We start from the raw sequence: 16,265 nt of genomic DNA, 5'->3' as shown, positions 1-16,265 counted from the left end.
GTAAATAAATATCTTTTACATTCTTGAATTTACAATGATTTTTCAATTTAGGTTTTAATTCTGTTAAAATAATTAAAAGACCAACATTGGCATCTATTCAGAAGAAAACCATTCTAAGCAAGCACTTAAAGAAAATCCTTCGGTTTGCTGCTTATTTTACTCTACATTTTGAGAAACATTCTATAAAAAAATACTACTCTGAAGCTTTGACTCCTCTAGACATCTTTGAAAGAGTAAGATGGGCAATTAGTTTCAGTCCTAATATAACATGAACTTCACAAAAGTTTACATACTTTAAATTCTGAAACATGTTTTGATAGCATAGACAACCCACTGTTGGCAGTCTCAAGCTGAAGATGATTCTGGAAATATCTTTACCTTTCCTCTACAGTCTTTTCCTACTGCGTTTCTGTTAAGTCTCACAATAAATCTGAAGAGTCACAGCAAATTTTTAGGATTTAAAGAAAACAACCCCAAGATCTTATGTGTAGTTTCATATCTAAAACTTACAACTATGCACAAGATCTTATATTCAGTTGGATACAGTAAAATAGTAAGCAATTGCAAACATATTTGCCAAAATTCACATTTTTACATGGTATCCTTGATGCTTTCTGGGCATCTTTTTATTTTTTTCTCCTCCAATTTACAATTTTTTACAATATACAATTTGGACACTGTGTACAAGGTACACAATAGTCACTCTACTGATTTGTCAAGCTCTAAGTTATATGGCATCTTTGTGGCTCGTCCGGATAACAAAGAAAATACAGCCGTTCCCATTTTACCATCTCCAAGTCACACACAAAGACAATGTTTACCAGTTCCATTATTCTAGAATCCTGCTATAACTGAACATAGCAACATTTCATCCTCTGCAAAAAGGTGTACAGCAAGACACGTAACAGAAAGAAAACTTTACCTGTAGTGTCACAATGTCTTGCCTAGTGAAGGGCTCATCTGTCAAAAGATCCTTGTAGCTCTTCGGTTTTATGTTCAGCTGCTCAACTGCCTAACAGCCAGGCAAAAGACACAAATATTAAAAATTGGATTCTAATGCATAAATATTACATGTGAATAGGTGATACCAATAAAACCTTAAAGTAAAAATTATAAAGAATACAATTTAACCCTTCATTCTCAACTGGTAGCTGCAATATTTTCACTGTGTGTTTTTAAGAGATAAGAAGCTTTTGGTTTTCACCCCTACAAAACTCAACAGTTCCATGTGGTTTGCTCTTTGGGTTTTATTTTGTTTTAAAAAGAACTTTGCAGCCTTTAACATTGCACAGTTATGCACATCATTGTAACTAAATTCATCACAAAAGTACTGCCAAAATAATAAAAAAAAAATCTTGCTTGCAGTTTTCTAAGTTAAGTGTTTTACAGATGGCACAAGACAGGCAGCTCTTACAAGGGGTCTGTATCTCCTCCTCTGTCAGCCCCCCTCGGGGAGACATGCATGTGCCAGGCCAGCGTTAGCCCCTCACACTCTGTCCACCCTTACTGCTGCACCTAGCCTGTAGCAATGCTTCTGTTCACCTGAGAAAATTAAATGATGCTCAACAAAGCAGCAGTGTGTTATTTCATAGTGACAATCCAAGTGGAATAAATGCTTTGTTGTCATGAACAAATACATCATACACTGAGATGACTATGAATGTTTGCCTGCAAAAATCCTGAATATGTTATTCACCCAAATGTCCTCTATTCTCCTCAGATGAAAGTGACAATATTTTTCCAGTTTCTTCAAAAGTCCATAAATTAATTATATGCTTACAATAAACCAATAAATGCTACACTACATAAGAAACAGATCCTCTTGGCACAGCTTGTTTAGGAAGCCTGGTATTATAAATTGTAGCAAACTGAACAATAATTTTACAATATCAACAAGCATTTAACAAAGACTTCTCTCAAACTCATTTCTGCCTTTTAACCACAGCAATCAAAGCATCATGCTCCCAGAAGGAACAGAAATTACTTTCTATTTTAACCTAAGCTTGACTGCTCTCACAGCTGGAATGAAGAGTTCAACTACAAGCAGAGCACATTTTCAAAACCGTGATGAATCCAGCCTTTTCCTTGATTGCAATGGTTTCAGCTTGCTCCTCTCTCAGTACCTGAAAGTCCTACTGGAATTTCTCATCAACAGATTTCAAAAAGCAGATGTTTCAGTGTTCAGATGTCTTACAACACTGGATATGGACCCATTAATTGAAGCATTTCTTTGCTACTGAAAAGAATAAATGTTGTTTTTACAGTAAGGCTTATGCAAACTTATGCAAAAAGTCACAACTAGAATTCCACCAGGGTTTGCACAAATGTTCACAAAACACAAATAAAAATGCAGTTAAAGTGTCCATTAAGGCATTCTCTCTGCACTTTCCCCAGCTCCAGTTAAAATACTATTTTTTATTCATTGATATGAATAGAAATGAGGCAATTTGTTTTGGTGATGATGCTGTATCAGAAAGAAGACAACAGAAAATTTGTCTATTAATTCAACTGAGGAGCATATAGAAGCTACTCATTTTGCTCTACAAGAATTCCATGCATGCAGATTATCTTAGGAAAAGGGTTTAAAAATGTCTTTTAAATCATATTGTAGGCTTCTTCATATATTGAAGGTAAAAGTTGGACAACAATTTGTGAAGCCAGTTCATCTCCTTGTACTTTAATCTCCCTAGCTGTAAAACAAGAATGAAACTTACCCATCTTTTTAAAGCGTTTTGTGATCTTGAATGAAATGCATCAAGTATAAAATGTTAATAATGAAACGCAACAGAGAACCTACCTCGTAGGCAAACACATTTCCAGTTGTCTTGATGGCCACAATATGGGAGTTATTGGTGAATACAGTAAACAGCACTGGACAGTGATATTTACCTGAAGGAGGGGAAAAAAGTCTAAATTTTACATGAAGTCCCTACAGCTGTTTTGAAATAGCCAATTTCTGTTCTCTCTGTGAAGGATATTTACATTCATTTTTAATAGAATGTGTAACTTCAGTGTGTATTCAATGGTGTTTTAACCATGCTTTGATTCTTCGATGCTAAATGGAAAAAGTAACATTTAAGGGAATTATAAAGCAAGCAATAAAAATGCAGTTTTGAAGCCTACTGCCTTCAATCCCCCAACAGAGAACTTTGTCCAACTGGCTTGATATCTATGAAGTACCACAATATAACAGTTATTGTTGTAATCAAAGCTCTATTGATAGCCAGTATCTTGTAACGTGCCCAGTGCTCTCTTTTCAGTGCTGTTTCCAGGAATAAAAGTTTAGCTTATATCCTACAAAAAAGTTCACAGCAGCTGTTGTGCTTTTAGGAGAGGAGAGTATTTTGTATTCAAATGTGGCAAGCAGAATGCCATTAAATCTGAACACGTTATTCAATAAGGAACGCAGCTTCTGCTCTAATCAAGCTGTGAATTTTCCCAGGAGGGTCAGCATAAATATTAAGCATGTCAACAACAAGCAAACTGATGGAAGGCAATGTACGAGGAAAAAGAAAAATGTCTGGATCATCTCAGCAGAAAGCAATTAGAAGAAGGTTATTAATACTTGATCAGTTTGCTGCACCCAGGGGCTTGGGTGAGACTTTTGCAATAGGCTGGGTCTATTTGGTTCTTTTTTTCTTAATTACCATCCGAAAATCAAAACCAGCAGGGAGACCAGAATAGAGGCCGCTGTATTTAGGCAGGAGAGGCAAGCACCTACAGAGTATTTACCACTAACTGATCAGCAAGAGGAGGCACTCCCGACCTCCAGCACACAGATGCAAGTAAAAGCTGAGGACTGATAATGTCACCAGAGCTGAAGGAAAGCCATTGACACAAGGGACTGAAATTCCAGAGGAAGTTAAGGAAGGGATTTTTGGAAGTGGCATCAGGGTATGGCCCAACTGGTGGACACAGAAACATGCTGGTAAAATGTGAGGCCTCACCCCAGCTGCACGAAAGAGAGCAAATCACCATGCTTTCAGTTCTAACAAAAAAAGAGCTTATGAGAGCACACACTTCTTGTTCTGGACAGAAGACACTCAACTAAGGAGGGGCTCATTAAATGAAAGAAAGTTCAACATCTGAAGACCTTTTTCATCACACAGGTGTGAACAGACAAGATCCTACATATGTAGCAACCATTCTGTATGTTAAGATTTAAAGAAAAGTTCGCTGATGGAGAGAAATGCAACATTTTACTCTTCCTGTTTTGTTGTATCTTCCCTTGATCAGTTAATGACACAGCATGAACCGTTTTAAGGAAAAAGCTCTTCAGACTGTGTGGCTGTCATCACTACACTCCAGCATTACGAACTGGACTTCTTTAAGGAAAGCACAGTATTACTGTATCATCTTTCAAAAACTTTGGCCACAGTGATTCTTGGTAAGTTTTTAACACCCTGCTCTTGAGACAGATAGAATACAAAACACAGAAGAAAACCATCAGCTAGAGAAAAGACCCTGTAGTCATGGCCTTTGGTGAGATAAGAAGACAGACACTCCAGTATTTTATTTCCACCAAGTCCTTGCCACTCTTGTTTCAAAGAAATCATTATCTGCCTTGTCAAAGATTAACTCACCTCCACTCTCTCTTTTATTCCTAGCTTCCTCTCAGATGACAGATTTTATATATCTTTAACCATGCAGAAATAAAACTCCAGGTTGCTGTTTTGTGTGCTACAGTTCATAAAATCCCACATGTTCATTCAAGTCTAATTCTTTTTATAAACAAAAAGTTGCTCAAAAGCAAGTGAACAGCAAATATTGCCACAGGCTAGTTAGAAAAAAATGATAACATCATAGAAATTTAGCCTTTTCTGAAATTTTTCCTTAAAGAGTACTTTACTGCAGCAGCAGCTCTAGTAAAGTGAAAATGCTGAACATACAGCTTCCCAGTATAAGGAAAACCAAAAATTTAAAGGTAAATGTCACTCACAAGAAGCAGTTATTCTACTAAAAAAGTCCCCCCAAAAACATGATAGAGAACACAAATATGTAACTTTACCATGAGTAAGACAATCCAGGATTTATTAAAGTGCTCATTAAGAAGAAAAGAGAAAAACAAACAAGCAAACAAAAAAACCCCACAGAAAATGACTGCACTTACCTTCACTGTTTTTAGCAAAATTCAGCTTTATAAGTGATTTGGCATCTAGTTTCTTAAAAAAAAAAAAAAAAAAAGACAAGCATCATTAAAAAAAATTAATCACAACAGAATCTAACCATGGAAATAAAAGGAAACTGTAACATCAGTGTTAGGATTTTAAGGATACATACTTTATTAATAAGATATTGCAAGTTGTCTGAAGCATCAGAGCCCTGGGAATTAAAGTCACATGCAGCCCACAAAACCAAGGCTCACCAAGCCTGAGAACTGGGAGACGTTTATTTACAGTGTTGTAGTTTTGACACAGTACAGTGCTAACAGAGTGAATCAGCTCAAGAAGTCGCGCAGCTGTCTTAGCACAAACTGAAAGGGGAGTTCACATGAAAAGCTAAGAGGGAAAGATCACTGCTGCTGATCAGAAGTGACAATTCAGAAGGGACCTCTGATGAAAGTTATAAAGCCAGCAAACCATTTTGGCAATCAATCTCACTATCTTTTCTGAAATAACTGTAATTTTTCTTTTACTTCTGTGAAAGTGTAGCAGAGCCCACATGATAACTAGCAATAATGAAGAGAAACAGAGGCACAGATTCTCTGGAAAGGTGCTTGGGGTCATGAAGGGAGTCTCAGGAGGGGTCTTTGGCCACTTAATCCCCAGGTAGTAATTCCACAGAAGAGGGAACTGAGATGGCGGATGAGGTTGGGGTAATGTTCTCCAACTCCAGAGAGGACGCTGCAAACTAAGCTAGCTCCTGCTCTCCCATGCTTCATCAGAACGTCTACGGCATTTTCCTGTTGCCCTCTCTCTGGAAGGACTAACATAGGGAGGGAAGAGCTATCAGGCTGACAAACACTTTTGGATGATCAAGTTGTTCCCTCCCCACAGCCTTCCCTAAGACATGAAAGCTGCAAGCACACCCAAACCAGTGGTGAGCCTTCAGTAACACGACAGGAGGCAAGCCCACATATGCCAGTCCTTTCATAGGGTCGGCATGGGATTTTGGCACCTTGCTGGCATGACGGGGCATACCACGACTGGGGTCACCCCACCAGCACAGCCCACCAGGATGGTCAGGTAGCACTTGACTGGGGCACCCAGAGACAAAGTCCAGCCAAGCAAGCTGCAAGGCTAAGTCAGGACCTCAGATACATAAAAAAACCCCAACAAATGCTTTGATTGTATCAGCTGTCAGAGACAGTTTCACTGCCAAATTGATTGTTAATAGCACACACAGCACAGGCCTTTTAAAAGAAACAATCGCTTCTCTTCTCAAAACATTCACCTGAACAGCTCAGGGAGGTTTTTAATAACCCAGACAGCTCTTTATAAACAGCTACGAGCAGAGACCTCTGCCAGCCATGGTGCCGACACTGCCAGCTCAATCATTATGGCAAAAAGTGATAACAAAATCATGTGAAACTAAGTCAGTGGGCTCTTTCTGCCTAATCAAAATTCATATTCTTGGTTCAGAGAGTACACGTTATGAAAGCTGGACAGAGCCATTTATAGGAAGACACTTCTCGAACTGTTTTCAGCCAACTGGCAGGCTCATTTGCTGCCACAAAGGCAACCATCTCTCTAATTTATTAGCAAGAGCAGCAATGAGGGCTAATAGGAATAAGATGGGAAGGGAAAAAAAGAGGCCAAATTAGGTTATATTTAGTTAGGTGATGGAAGGTCAGTGCCGCTGTTTTTCCTTAAGTGGATTCTCAAAAACCCCCAAATCCCAACCTCTGCACACTGCTGGGGTACAAAGACAGACAGCAAAGGCAACAGCAGCTTCTGCAACGACTAAGTGAATGCAGAGCTTTATTCATTTATTTATCTTCCTAAAAGAACAAAATTGTCAAAGTAGTAGCAGAGAAACAGCAGAGTTGCCAAAATGAACATACGATTCTGGACAGATCTGTTCAACCTAAACAACTATTAACACAAAGCAGCATCCATCTGTGCACATGTTGTGCAACAGCCCAAAAATTATGTTCCAGAAAAAGCTTCTTTAGAAATAAAACCACTGGCAACATTGATAATTTGAAGGAAGGCCTTTAAATTATCTTCCTGGCAGACTTGAGCTATCCCCAAAACATGTAAGCAATCATCTTTAAACAAAAATGGAAACAGTTCCCTAAGAAACAGTTTAGCACGATCGAAGATTCAGATTTATACCTTGACAGAAATTTAGTGGAAAAGACAGACTAAACTGCTGTACAGACTTTAAAGGCAGCAAAAGCTGTAGTACATTCTTTCATCTGTCAACATAAGATGTACTGTTAGAAGTGCTGCCAAGTCCTCAGACTCGCACTCTGTACCCAGGGAAATAGTATGGTATTTCAGGTCACATCTTTCCATAATATGGAAAAAGATTAGTTTTCAACATCAGTTACTCATGGTGCATCAGCTGCTTGTGCTGGCATCTGCTCCAAAATGAGGCCAGCACTTATACAGTCATATATCAATAGTAAATAAAGAAATAGTGATTTTCATATAGGAGTTGAAATACACACACTGCTTAGAGTCTTCAGTATAGAGTTGTCATCCTTAAAGAAGTGCTGTATATGAGCATTATAAACTTTTATTGCTGCAGACTGGCCTCCTATCAAGTTGTGTAGAAGTGACTTTGGTGTGCCAGTTCATACCCTTTGGAGTAGCTCTGCGTTTTGGCTCAGCTGGCTACAGCTTCATGCCCAAGCACTCCCACAGCAAATCATGAGGGAATTTCCCACTACTGATAAAGGAAGTTGTTCGTGCAACGTATTTATGAAAAGGGTGGAAACAGACCAAGAGTTGCATATAAGAAAATACTGGGGGAAACATAATTAGGGCAACACCTCAAAAATACTTTGAGAAATTGATTGACAAGTCTTAAAGCATGGCAACACAAGAGGGGGATTTAGTGTTTTGTCAAAGGAAATCTTTGGAGAACCAGAACAGCAAAACCGGGTGATGATCTGCTACAGAGGATTGCCATGGCCTACAAAGGCAGCTCAGTGCCTGAGATCAGGCTGCAGGTTCAGGCAACTGCACATGAAGCAGCTACAAAGAAGGAAGTCCAACCTGCATGCTGCGACTTCCAACAGGTCTAGTTTTGAAAGACATACACATTACACAAGGAACTATGAAAGAATATGATATAGAAAACCTCTATCTTTTTTTTTCCTCTCAAGTTATTCATTTCACATGAAAATAGGGTTATCTTGTGTGTGGGTGAATCTGCTTTTATTTATTCTCCCTTAAAAGCCAAAGCTTTCCAGCACCATCACACAGTTTGTTGCCATGGAAATGACCATTATGCCACAAACAGGCACTGGTCTTCACAGGAGGAGACAGCAGGATCAAATGAGTCCTAAGATGAGTTAAAGTACTTGTTTTCATGTCTGTCTTATTATTAATAAAGCATGAGAGCTCAAATATTGCACACACAGCTCAAGTTCAAAAATCATTTCCAACCTGTGTTTCCCCAACACACACCTACCACCCAGTTTAAGGCAATCTCCAGTGAAGAAAGCAAGGGAAAAAAAATGTTTATTAAAAACACTTGATCTAATTAAAATTCTAAAATCTTAACGAAAATGAAAGGCCAGAAGCATCTGCCACTTCCCTTAAGCAGAAATAAGAGCTGCATATTCACTTCTAAATATATTTTATGCAAGAATACTGGAAAGCAGACGCATTTCACAGCACGTAGTGCCAGCTGCTCCACAGCAAGGAAGGGCTAAAAAAACAAACGCAAAACCCATGCAAGCTCTTTTCTCAGCTGACTCCTCTCTCACAGGCACACTTCCACAAAGGCAGCCAAGGCTACTTTTGGCCATGACCTACTTTCTTGCAGCAGCGCGAAGCCCCACCGCCCTGTGCTCTCATCTGTCAGCTGACAGCACTTGCTCCTGCGGGATCCCAAAGGGCAGCGTCCTGTATTGATACTCAAAGCAGAGGTTACTGCAGCGTGTAGGTTAGTGGGGCACTGTGGCACCTCGTGGATGAAGCATGCTGATTGTTCCGAATGAAATCATTCTGCATCATCACTGTGTGTCTTATGAAGATATGACCTACAATCCCTGCACATCAATTAGTTACACTCTTTGAATCTCTTTGGTCTGTGGCTGCACGTTCTTCTTGTTAATGAGGCTCTGACCCTGTTGGATATGCACCAGCCTGAAAAGCAATCAAAATGGGCTCATTTGATTCTCTGTAGACACATCGGTAGAGCTGGTAACTTGCAGCAAGAGTTGTAAGTAAATACAGACTTTCCTGCTCTATCAACTGTAATTGAGTTAGTGTCAAAACGTTCAACACCTGGGGATCAGACACCCTTCTGAATGGCCTCTAGCAGGAACACACAATAACCCAGTGAAGCTATCATGGGGAAAAAATAATGTGTCATGTCTGAACTGGTTGACAACATGAGGACCAAATCATCCAGTACTGGGTTGGCCACTTGGTAGGTTCTCACTCACCAAAACAAGCAACAGAGTTAGCTCAAATAGAAGAGAAAGCCAAACCAGATATTAATATTAAAATACAATGTTGCTTACCAAAGACTAAATTTAGCTTAGCAGCAGCAAATTAATTTTGTATTAAATTAGTTGGTTCCTTTAAAGATAAGACCTGTTATTCCTTGCATACAACTTAACATTCTAAGAAGCCCTCTTACAATTTTCTCTGCCATAAAACTTTCAAGAAATACGGGAATATGAGGTGAATGAATGATACTGGAATAACTCCATGTATAATGTTACTTATTCCAGATCTTGTAAATGGATTTAATAATGATAAAAGGCATTGGAAACCCTCAGCAAGCCTACAAATTATGGGAATGTGACCGGAAACAGCAGTGGGGTTTTAACAAGATAAGCCATCTTCATGTAGTTTAATACTTGATGAAAAATTTGGAGTCAGTATCCAAGAGGCCAGAATAGTCTCATGATTCAAGGTATCATTTCTACGTTCAGTTCAACAGCAAAAATGCCAGATATTTCTCATGTGGACAACTGCCTACCAAATGCTAAAATGATGCCCTCAATTCACATTCTTGGATGAAGCTGCTGTTCAGCTGCAGCTTTCATCTATTACTGGACTGGTTTGGAAATGGACACAAAAGATCCTTCATTACCCACTTCCAGACCACTGTATTTCCATATTTAAATTTTAATTAAACTGACACCATATGGTCACCAAAGCCTTGTCCAGAGAATCATAAAGATATGCTTGATAACACACATGGCTCACAGATACTAGCAATAATGTTGCTCTATCAAAGAGCAAATTAACAGAAATTACCATGAGAAAAAGATGTGTAGTTTCATGTGCAAGATTAAACCTGCAGTCTTAATGCAGTCAGAAGTCTACCAATCCAGAGACCCACAGCCAAATACAACATGATTCGTGGAAAATAAAGCTTTGCAGAAGCATCAAAAAGCTGGTCTCCAATTCTAGTGAAAAACAGGCAAGTAAGGATCTGTGGGAAACCTCATGCTGTATCTCATTTAAGGTTAGAGCGTTTCACAGCTGCTAGTTTTTTAAGTGTCACAATCACAAAACCTCATCCAACGTGCACACTTCCACCAAAACACAGAAAAGGAAAAAAAATAGACCATCTGTTTGGTCTGTAAAACCTAGATGTAAATACTTTCTTGCTGTAAGGGAAATAATGCATTAGGAATAATGCTAGACACATTTATCTACCTGTGTCCAGAACTGGCTTACTGGATAAAACATTGCCCATCACCACCACAATCCCGGTCATCAAGGTGTGAAGGAGGCACAGCAGCTTGGCCAGTGACTCATGACACCGGAGGGTTTTAAACATCTCCTTTTGATAAAGCACCTGAACAGTAAGTAGAAGCAAATCTCATCTTCTTCACTCTGTTTCACAAAGATAGAGGGGAACTGAAAACCAAATCCTCCTTTCACCATAGATAAAGGCTAACTCCTAGTGGTCCTGAGTGCACTACTGTAAAACACAAAGATACAACTTTGGGAGTGGAACTATCATCTATCCATCTGTTCGCCAGTAACAAAGGAGAGGGGGAAAGTTTCAGAAAACCCAACAAAAAAAGGAGTCATCTTGCAAGTAATCAGCCTCACCAGAACCTCCATCCCCATGACTCCTTCTGTTTTATGACCCTTTCCAGTTATGACACATGACTTTCTGGTCACTTCTTTGGACACAAATCATGTTCTCATATGTTTCTATCCAGAGGCCTTGAAAATTTATGGTCACTAGTCAAATATTAACTCATTTAGACTGTTGACTAAAAGCTAATAATTTCTGAGGCAAATGAGGTAAGACAACACGGTTCAGTTGCTGCATATTGAAAAGTTCATCTTGTTCAAAGTGGATTCTAGACATTTGAGCAGCTGCCTCCAGACAAAAATGCACCTGGAGAGAGATGCTTAATGATGATGGCTGTAACCACCCGTGCCTGAAAGACTGCTACAGGCCACAGGAACACAGGCAGCAACATTCAACTGGAAACAAAGAAAAAGAGAAAAGGAAGAACCACTGCTCATCCTGGCTAATTCTTCTTTATAAATAAGCACCTACTTCTGAAAAGACCCAAGCTATCAAGAGAAAATGCGACAAATTATTATATTCTGAAAGCACCCTTCATGGCTCAATACATACACTGTTTTGTGTCTTACACTATCATGTGTAGTATATTAAAGTAATATCAAAGCATTTCAGGAAGAGATTAGAAAATATTCCCACCACTGTACCAGACATTCACCCAGCATTTACTATGTATGATTGACTCTGTTCAAAGAAGATAAGTTAAAATTAAACAGATGCGGAGAAGGACAACTGTGACCATTTAGGGTACAGAGAACTTAAAGGCAAGAACATCTGACAGGAAAATACAAGTCTCAGCAAGAAAACTTCAAGAAAGCATTAAATTCCTCTGTACCAAATACACAGCTGTAAACACTAACAGACAGAAGCACAATTTTGGCACAAACACAAACAAGACTAAGCTGGTCAAACCCCAAATTTACAGAAGATATCTATCAGACGAAAACCATCAGAAGAACCTCTCGGCAGTCATAGCAGGAAAAAAGCAAACATTGGTTCAAGACAGAGCACGCAGTGTGCAAAGCAGACTGCGAGAGAGCTGAACACCTCAGTGAGTCTTTCAGCTTTCTGTTCCTAATCATTTCACCCCTCTTTCTGCAACACATGAAAACCAACTAAGCTGGATTTGTCTGAATCATTTTTCAACAACAAAGCTTCCCTTGGTTTTATTTCTGTAAGCTTTGTTCTCTGCTCTGTAATAAGCTATTACTCACCCAGAACAAAACTGTATTCCCACCCCCCACTTAAACTTCTCTTACAAATAAACAAGAAATAACCTCCCTTCTCTTCAAATGCACAAGAAAAAAATATGGTAAGTTTAACAAAAGGCAAAAAAGGGCAGCAATTGATATTTAAAACTATGCAATATCTGAATAGTTGACTTGAGTTGCATCAGACAAATTAAGAAATATACTTTGAATTTCAAAGCTGAAGATGTGCCAACTTCTTCTGACATGTATGTGAAAAGCCTTCTCTAGAGAAGAATTAAAATTCTCATTTATACATCAGTTATACTACAACCAAATGAGACATGAAGTTACTGATCCATCTAAATGATCACTCATTTCCCAAGTCGACAACGTAGCACACTACCTGGATTTCAGGTGCTGTACTCTTATGTTGAGGAAAAAAAAAAGCAATGAAAGAGAGATATGCCTCGCTCCTGAATTTTCCTACATAATGAAAAATATCTCAGTTGGTCAAACTATTTTGCTCTTAATTAGATAGTCCCATCAATGTAGGTGTGGAAACTGATGTGGAGATAGTCTGCCTATGGAGGGTTGCACAGCATTTTCCTCTCAATATACGTAATAATTTTGTATCTAGACAAAGACTGAAAATGCTCAAAGTCAGCACAATCTCTTTGGAAAGAGTAAGAGCAAAGAAAACTTTTCAAGAGAAAAATTGACTCCTGCTGCAGTGTGCCATCTTTAGAAGACCATCAAAATCCTAAGGTAACATTACCACCATATTGCAGAAAGGTCTAGACAAGCACTCTGAAAATGCATCACATTGAGCAATATCTACAGCTATTACATTTTCCTGACAATGTATTCCAACAGCAGCTACTGCTACGCTGGCATGAAAGAGGTCACCTTCAAACCACAGATCCTTGTCTGATGACATCCACCATTTGTTGCTCATTATCTAGAAACACACCTGGAACAACACAATTACAGCAGCGATCTGCAGTAAATTACCCCACAGACCATATGAACCGAGTTAAAAGCCGCAGTTACTGTTGATTTAGCTAATCCAGGCCACATGAAACTTGAACCTGCCCTCTCCCGTCTTCAGGCCAGAGACCCATTCCACTCAGCTCAGCACTGGATGAGTTTTGTTTGTGATCTTGATCTCAACACCTCTGACTCAGCAGCGTGTGAAGCTCATGCAACTCACTTACAGGAATCCATTCCTGAAACTCATGGGCCCTACACTGATTATTTCATAGAGGTGGAGAGCAATTTGTAGTGAGCTATAAATCCTTGGCTATCAAAGTATAACCTGTACTTTAACACCTGTTCCTACAGTATTGAGTATTTCCCATACTCCTGACATGCTGCAATTTGTTTCTTCAGAATATTGCAAAAGAATAAAAAAATACCTAAGGCCTCTTTCTCATTATGTTCACTTTTTGGGTGAAGAACCATTTATCAGTGCTTTCTGTTTCTGCATCTGTGCTTTCAAAATACATACAGAGTAAAAACACTTTTATGTTTAAAGAAGTTTCACCTTTGCTCCAATTTCTGCATCCTTTTCAGGCAGGATTTCCCTTATTTAGACAGCCAAAGGCTTTTTTAGTGCATGTAAACAAGAGTGCTGTAAGGCTGTTCCTTTGGTTTTAAAGTGGGATTAATAAATCCAGTGGTAAAAAAGTAATCTTCTCCATAACCTCTCCATTAACCTGGTCAGCCAGGTTCTCTCACCACAAGACCAGCAACTGTTTTCTATGAGACTGACTGAAAACTAGTTGATCAAACTGAAAAGAACCCATGATTTCACAATAAAACGAAGGAATAATAGCCACCAGCATTTGGGAAAGGAATTAGCTAATAATTATATTTAAGGAATGTATTTGAGAATGACTTTCCAGAGTTTTGAAATAACAAGACTTGGTTGCAGGTTCTTCTTTTGAGAGTAAGAAACTGTTGGTTCTGAAAGTGGCTATAATTATTCAGGCTAGAATCACCCTACCAACGTTATTTCAAACAAATGATTAAAAGAAAAGGGCACTGCTCACATTGGTATGTGAGCAATGCTGGAGGGGGGAGGTGTCCACTACAGGCTCTGTCATTGCTGCCGGGCATTGCAGGTACAAGATGTGCGTCCCTGGATGCTGTCAAAGCATGGATCAGACAGGCTTACTGCATGAGGCACCTGTACTGCCACAATTACTTGATCATATTAGTCATAATCTCACCCCAAGTCATTTTTATTTGGTAAACAAAGGATTAAGAGTGTGGGAGAACAATAGCAAATGTGTGTCTTGTTACAGAGCAAGACTTTGGCTACAGCTGTCTCTTCTAAGAAGGCAGATGTCCTGCTAGGAAAAGACAGAAATTTTCAGCCTTCTGACTCCAAAGTTAGTCCTCACTGTCTGTGTCAGTGCCTTATGACACTTAAGAAAAAGCTCTCTCTGGCCTGTAGTTCTGGATCCTAACCTTGCATGAGACAGGGCATGACACAAATTGTGCTCTGCCTCTTTCAATCCAGAAATGTGACTCCTATTCTCACACATCCACTACACAGCATCTTCAGGTCTCTTAACCTGACTCTTAGGCATACATTAAGCCCAAACTAAATTAACTCATCTGAATCCTGTTTGCCCTTCAAGCCATACGTACGCAACTACTGCTCAGTTGCACGTGGCCCTTACCAGGGGGATTGCTTCTCTGGGTTATGCAGGATCAGCAGACACAGGGATTTTAGTTTGCTGCCAGCAGTGCAGAAAGAATTCACATAGGTGACCCCTCTATGAGAGTTTAAAAGCAGATGCACTTGAAACAGTCATGAAATTGACTTTGGACCAAAGCCTTAGAAGCAATCACCAGAGATGAACTGACTTTCAACTGTCTGAAAGAATTAAATTCCCACAGAAAAGGGGGAACTGAGGACAAAGACCATAGCTACTTCTAAGACAGCGGAAGAGAGATATTTGGCCAAGAGCCTTGAATGGGGCTGAAGTACAACCACAATAATCTGGCCTGCCCACATGCAGTTAGAATGTCACTGAACCAGAGTGGAAAAATAGGTATTTACATCAGACACATTACAATGCAAAAATAGCTCAGCCCACATACAACAGATCCATGCAACAAAGCACAAGTTCCTTGAAATTCCTGTCAAAAGGCATGCTGATCTATCATCTCTTCATATTTGAGATTTCAACAAACCAGACACGCTCTGACCAATCTCACTTCTTGGAAACAGGTACTTCAGAGCCCAGCTGGCTGACTTGTGTGGGCATGCTGGTCAGGGCTGTCGTATCACTGCTACATGAAACATTCTGGCAAGCGTACAACTATCTGCAAGCCCAAGAAGCCAAAGTGCTGTTCTTAGTAAAAAGGAATGAGCTAACTATGACTTTCCTCTCTATTTTATGCAATTTTAGCATAAACATAAGCTAGAGCAGCGTCCTGACAAAGCTGACAAAAAAAGTAAGTGAGCCAACGCCATCTGACAGGCTGTAGTTCAGCTGCAAGAGATGTGTGTTTCTTCCAAAATTATTGGCCTAGTAACAGAAGAATTTTTACCCCAAAGCATTCTTAAAAAGGATGGGGGGGGAGGAGGGAAGGAAGTAAATTTAAAGTTGTTTTCTGGAATAGCTCATGGAAAACTCTAGACAAAGGTCAATGGTGATTTGTTTCTCCTAAATGGATATGGATAGTGGTGTCCATACCGCACCTCAGGAGATGTTCAGAAAAGCAAGAAAAAATAAACCACGAACCATGAGGAAGTATGGGGAAGGAAAGCAAAGGAAAAAAAAATATTTTAAAAGTATCAAAGAATAACTAATCTTGGCATTGCCAAATTTCTTTAAAAAGGAAGACTGGTCCAATAGGTTAGGATTCAGAAGACTCAGA

At 39.3% G+C, this 16,265-nt stretch overlaps 1 protein-coding gene across 2 annotated transcripts in view; it reads right to left on the bottom strand.

Annotated features, from left to right (window-relative positions):
• PPIL2 (peptidylprolyl isomerase like 2) overlaps nt 1–16,265 on the bottom strand; it is a 71,563-nt gene that overhangs the window by 50,440 nt on the left and 4,858 nt on the right. For both annotated transcript variants that reach the window (XM_030500908.1, XM_030500909.1), the window contains exons 6-8: nt 5,111–5,162; nt 2,798–2,889; nt 923–1,012 (exon numbers count right to left, since the gene is read on the bottom strand). In XM_030500908.1, coding sequence (XP_030356768.1) covers nt 923–1,012; nt 2,798–2,889; nt 5,111–5,162 — 234 coding nt within the window. The remainder of the gene's footprint in view (nt 1–922; nt 1,013–2,797; nt 2,890–5,110; nt 5,163–16,265) is intronic.

The sequence above is a fragment of the Strigops habroptila genome, chromosome 11 (genome assembly GCF_004027225.2).
Source record: "Strigops habroptila isolate Jane chromosome 11, bStrHab1.2.pri, whole genome shotgun sequence".
Taxonomy (NCBI): Eukaryota; Metazoa; Chordata; class Aves; order Psittaciformes; family Psittacidae; genus Strigops; species Strigops habroptila.
The sequence above is the reverse complement of the archived record's forward strand: the minus strand, read 5'-3'. Positions and strand labels throughout refer to the sequence as shown.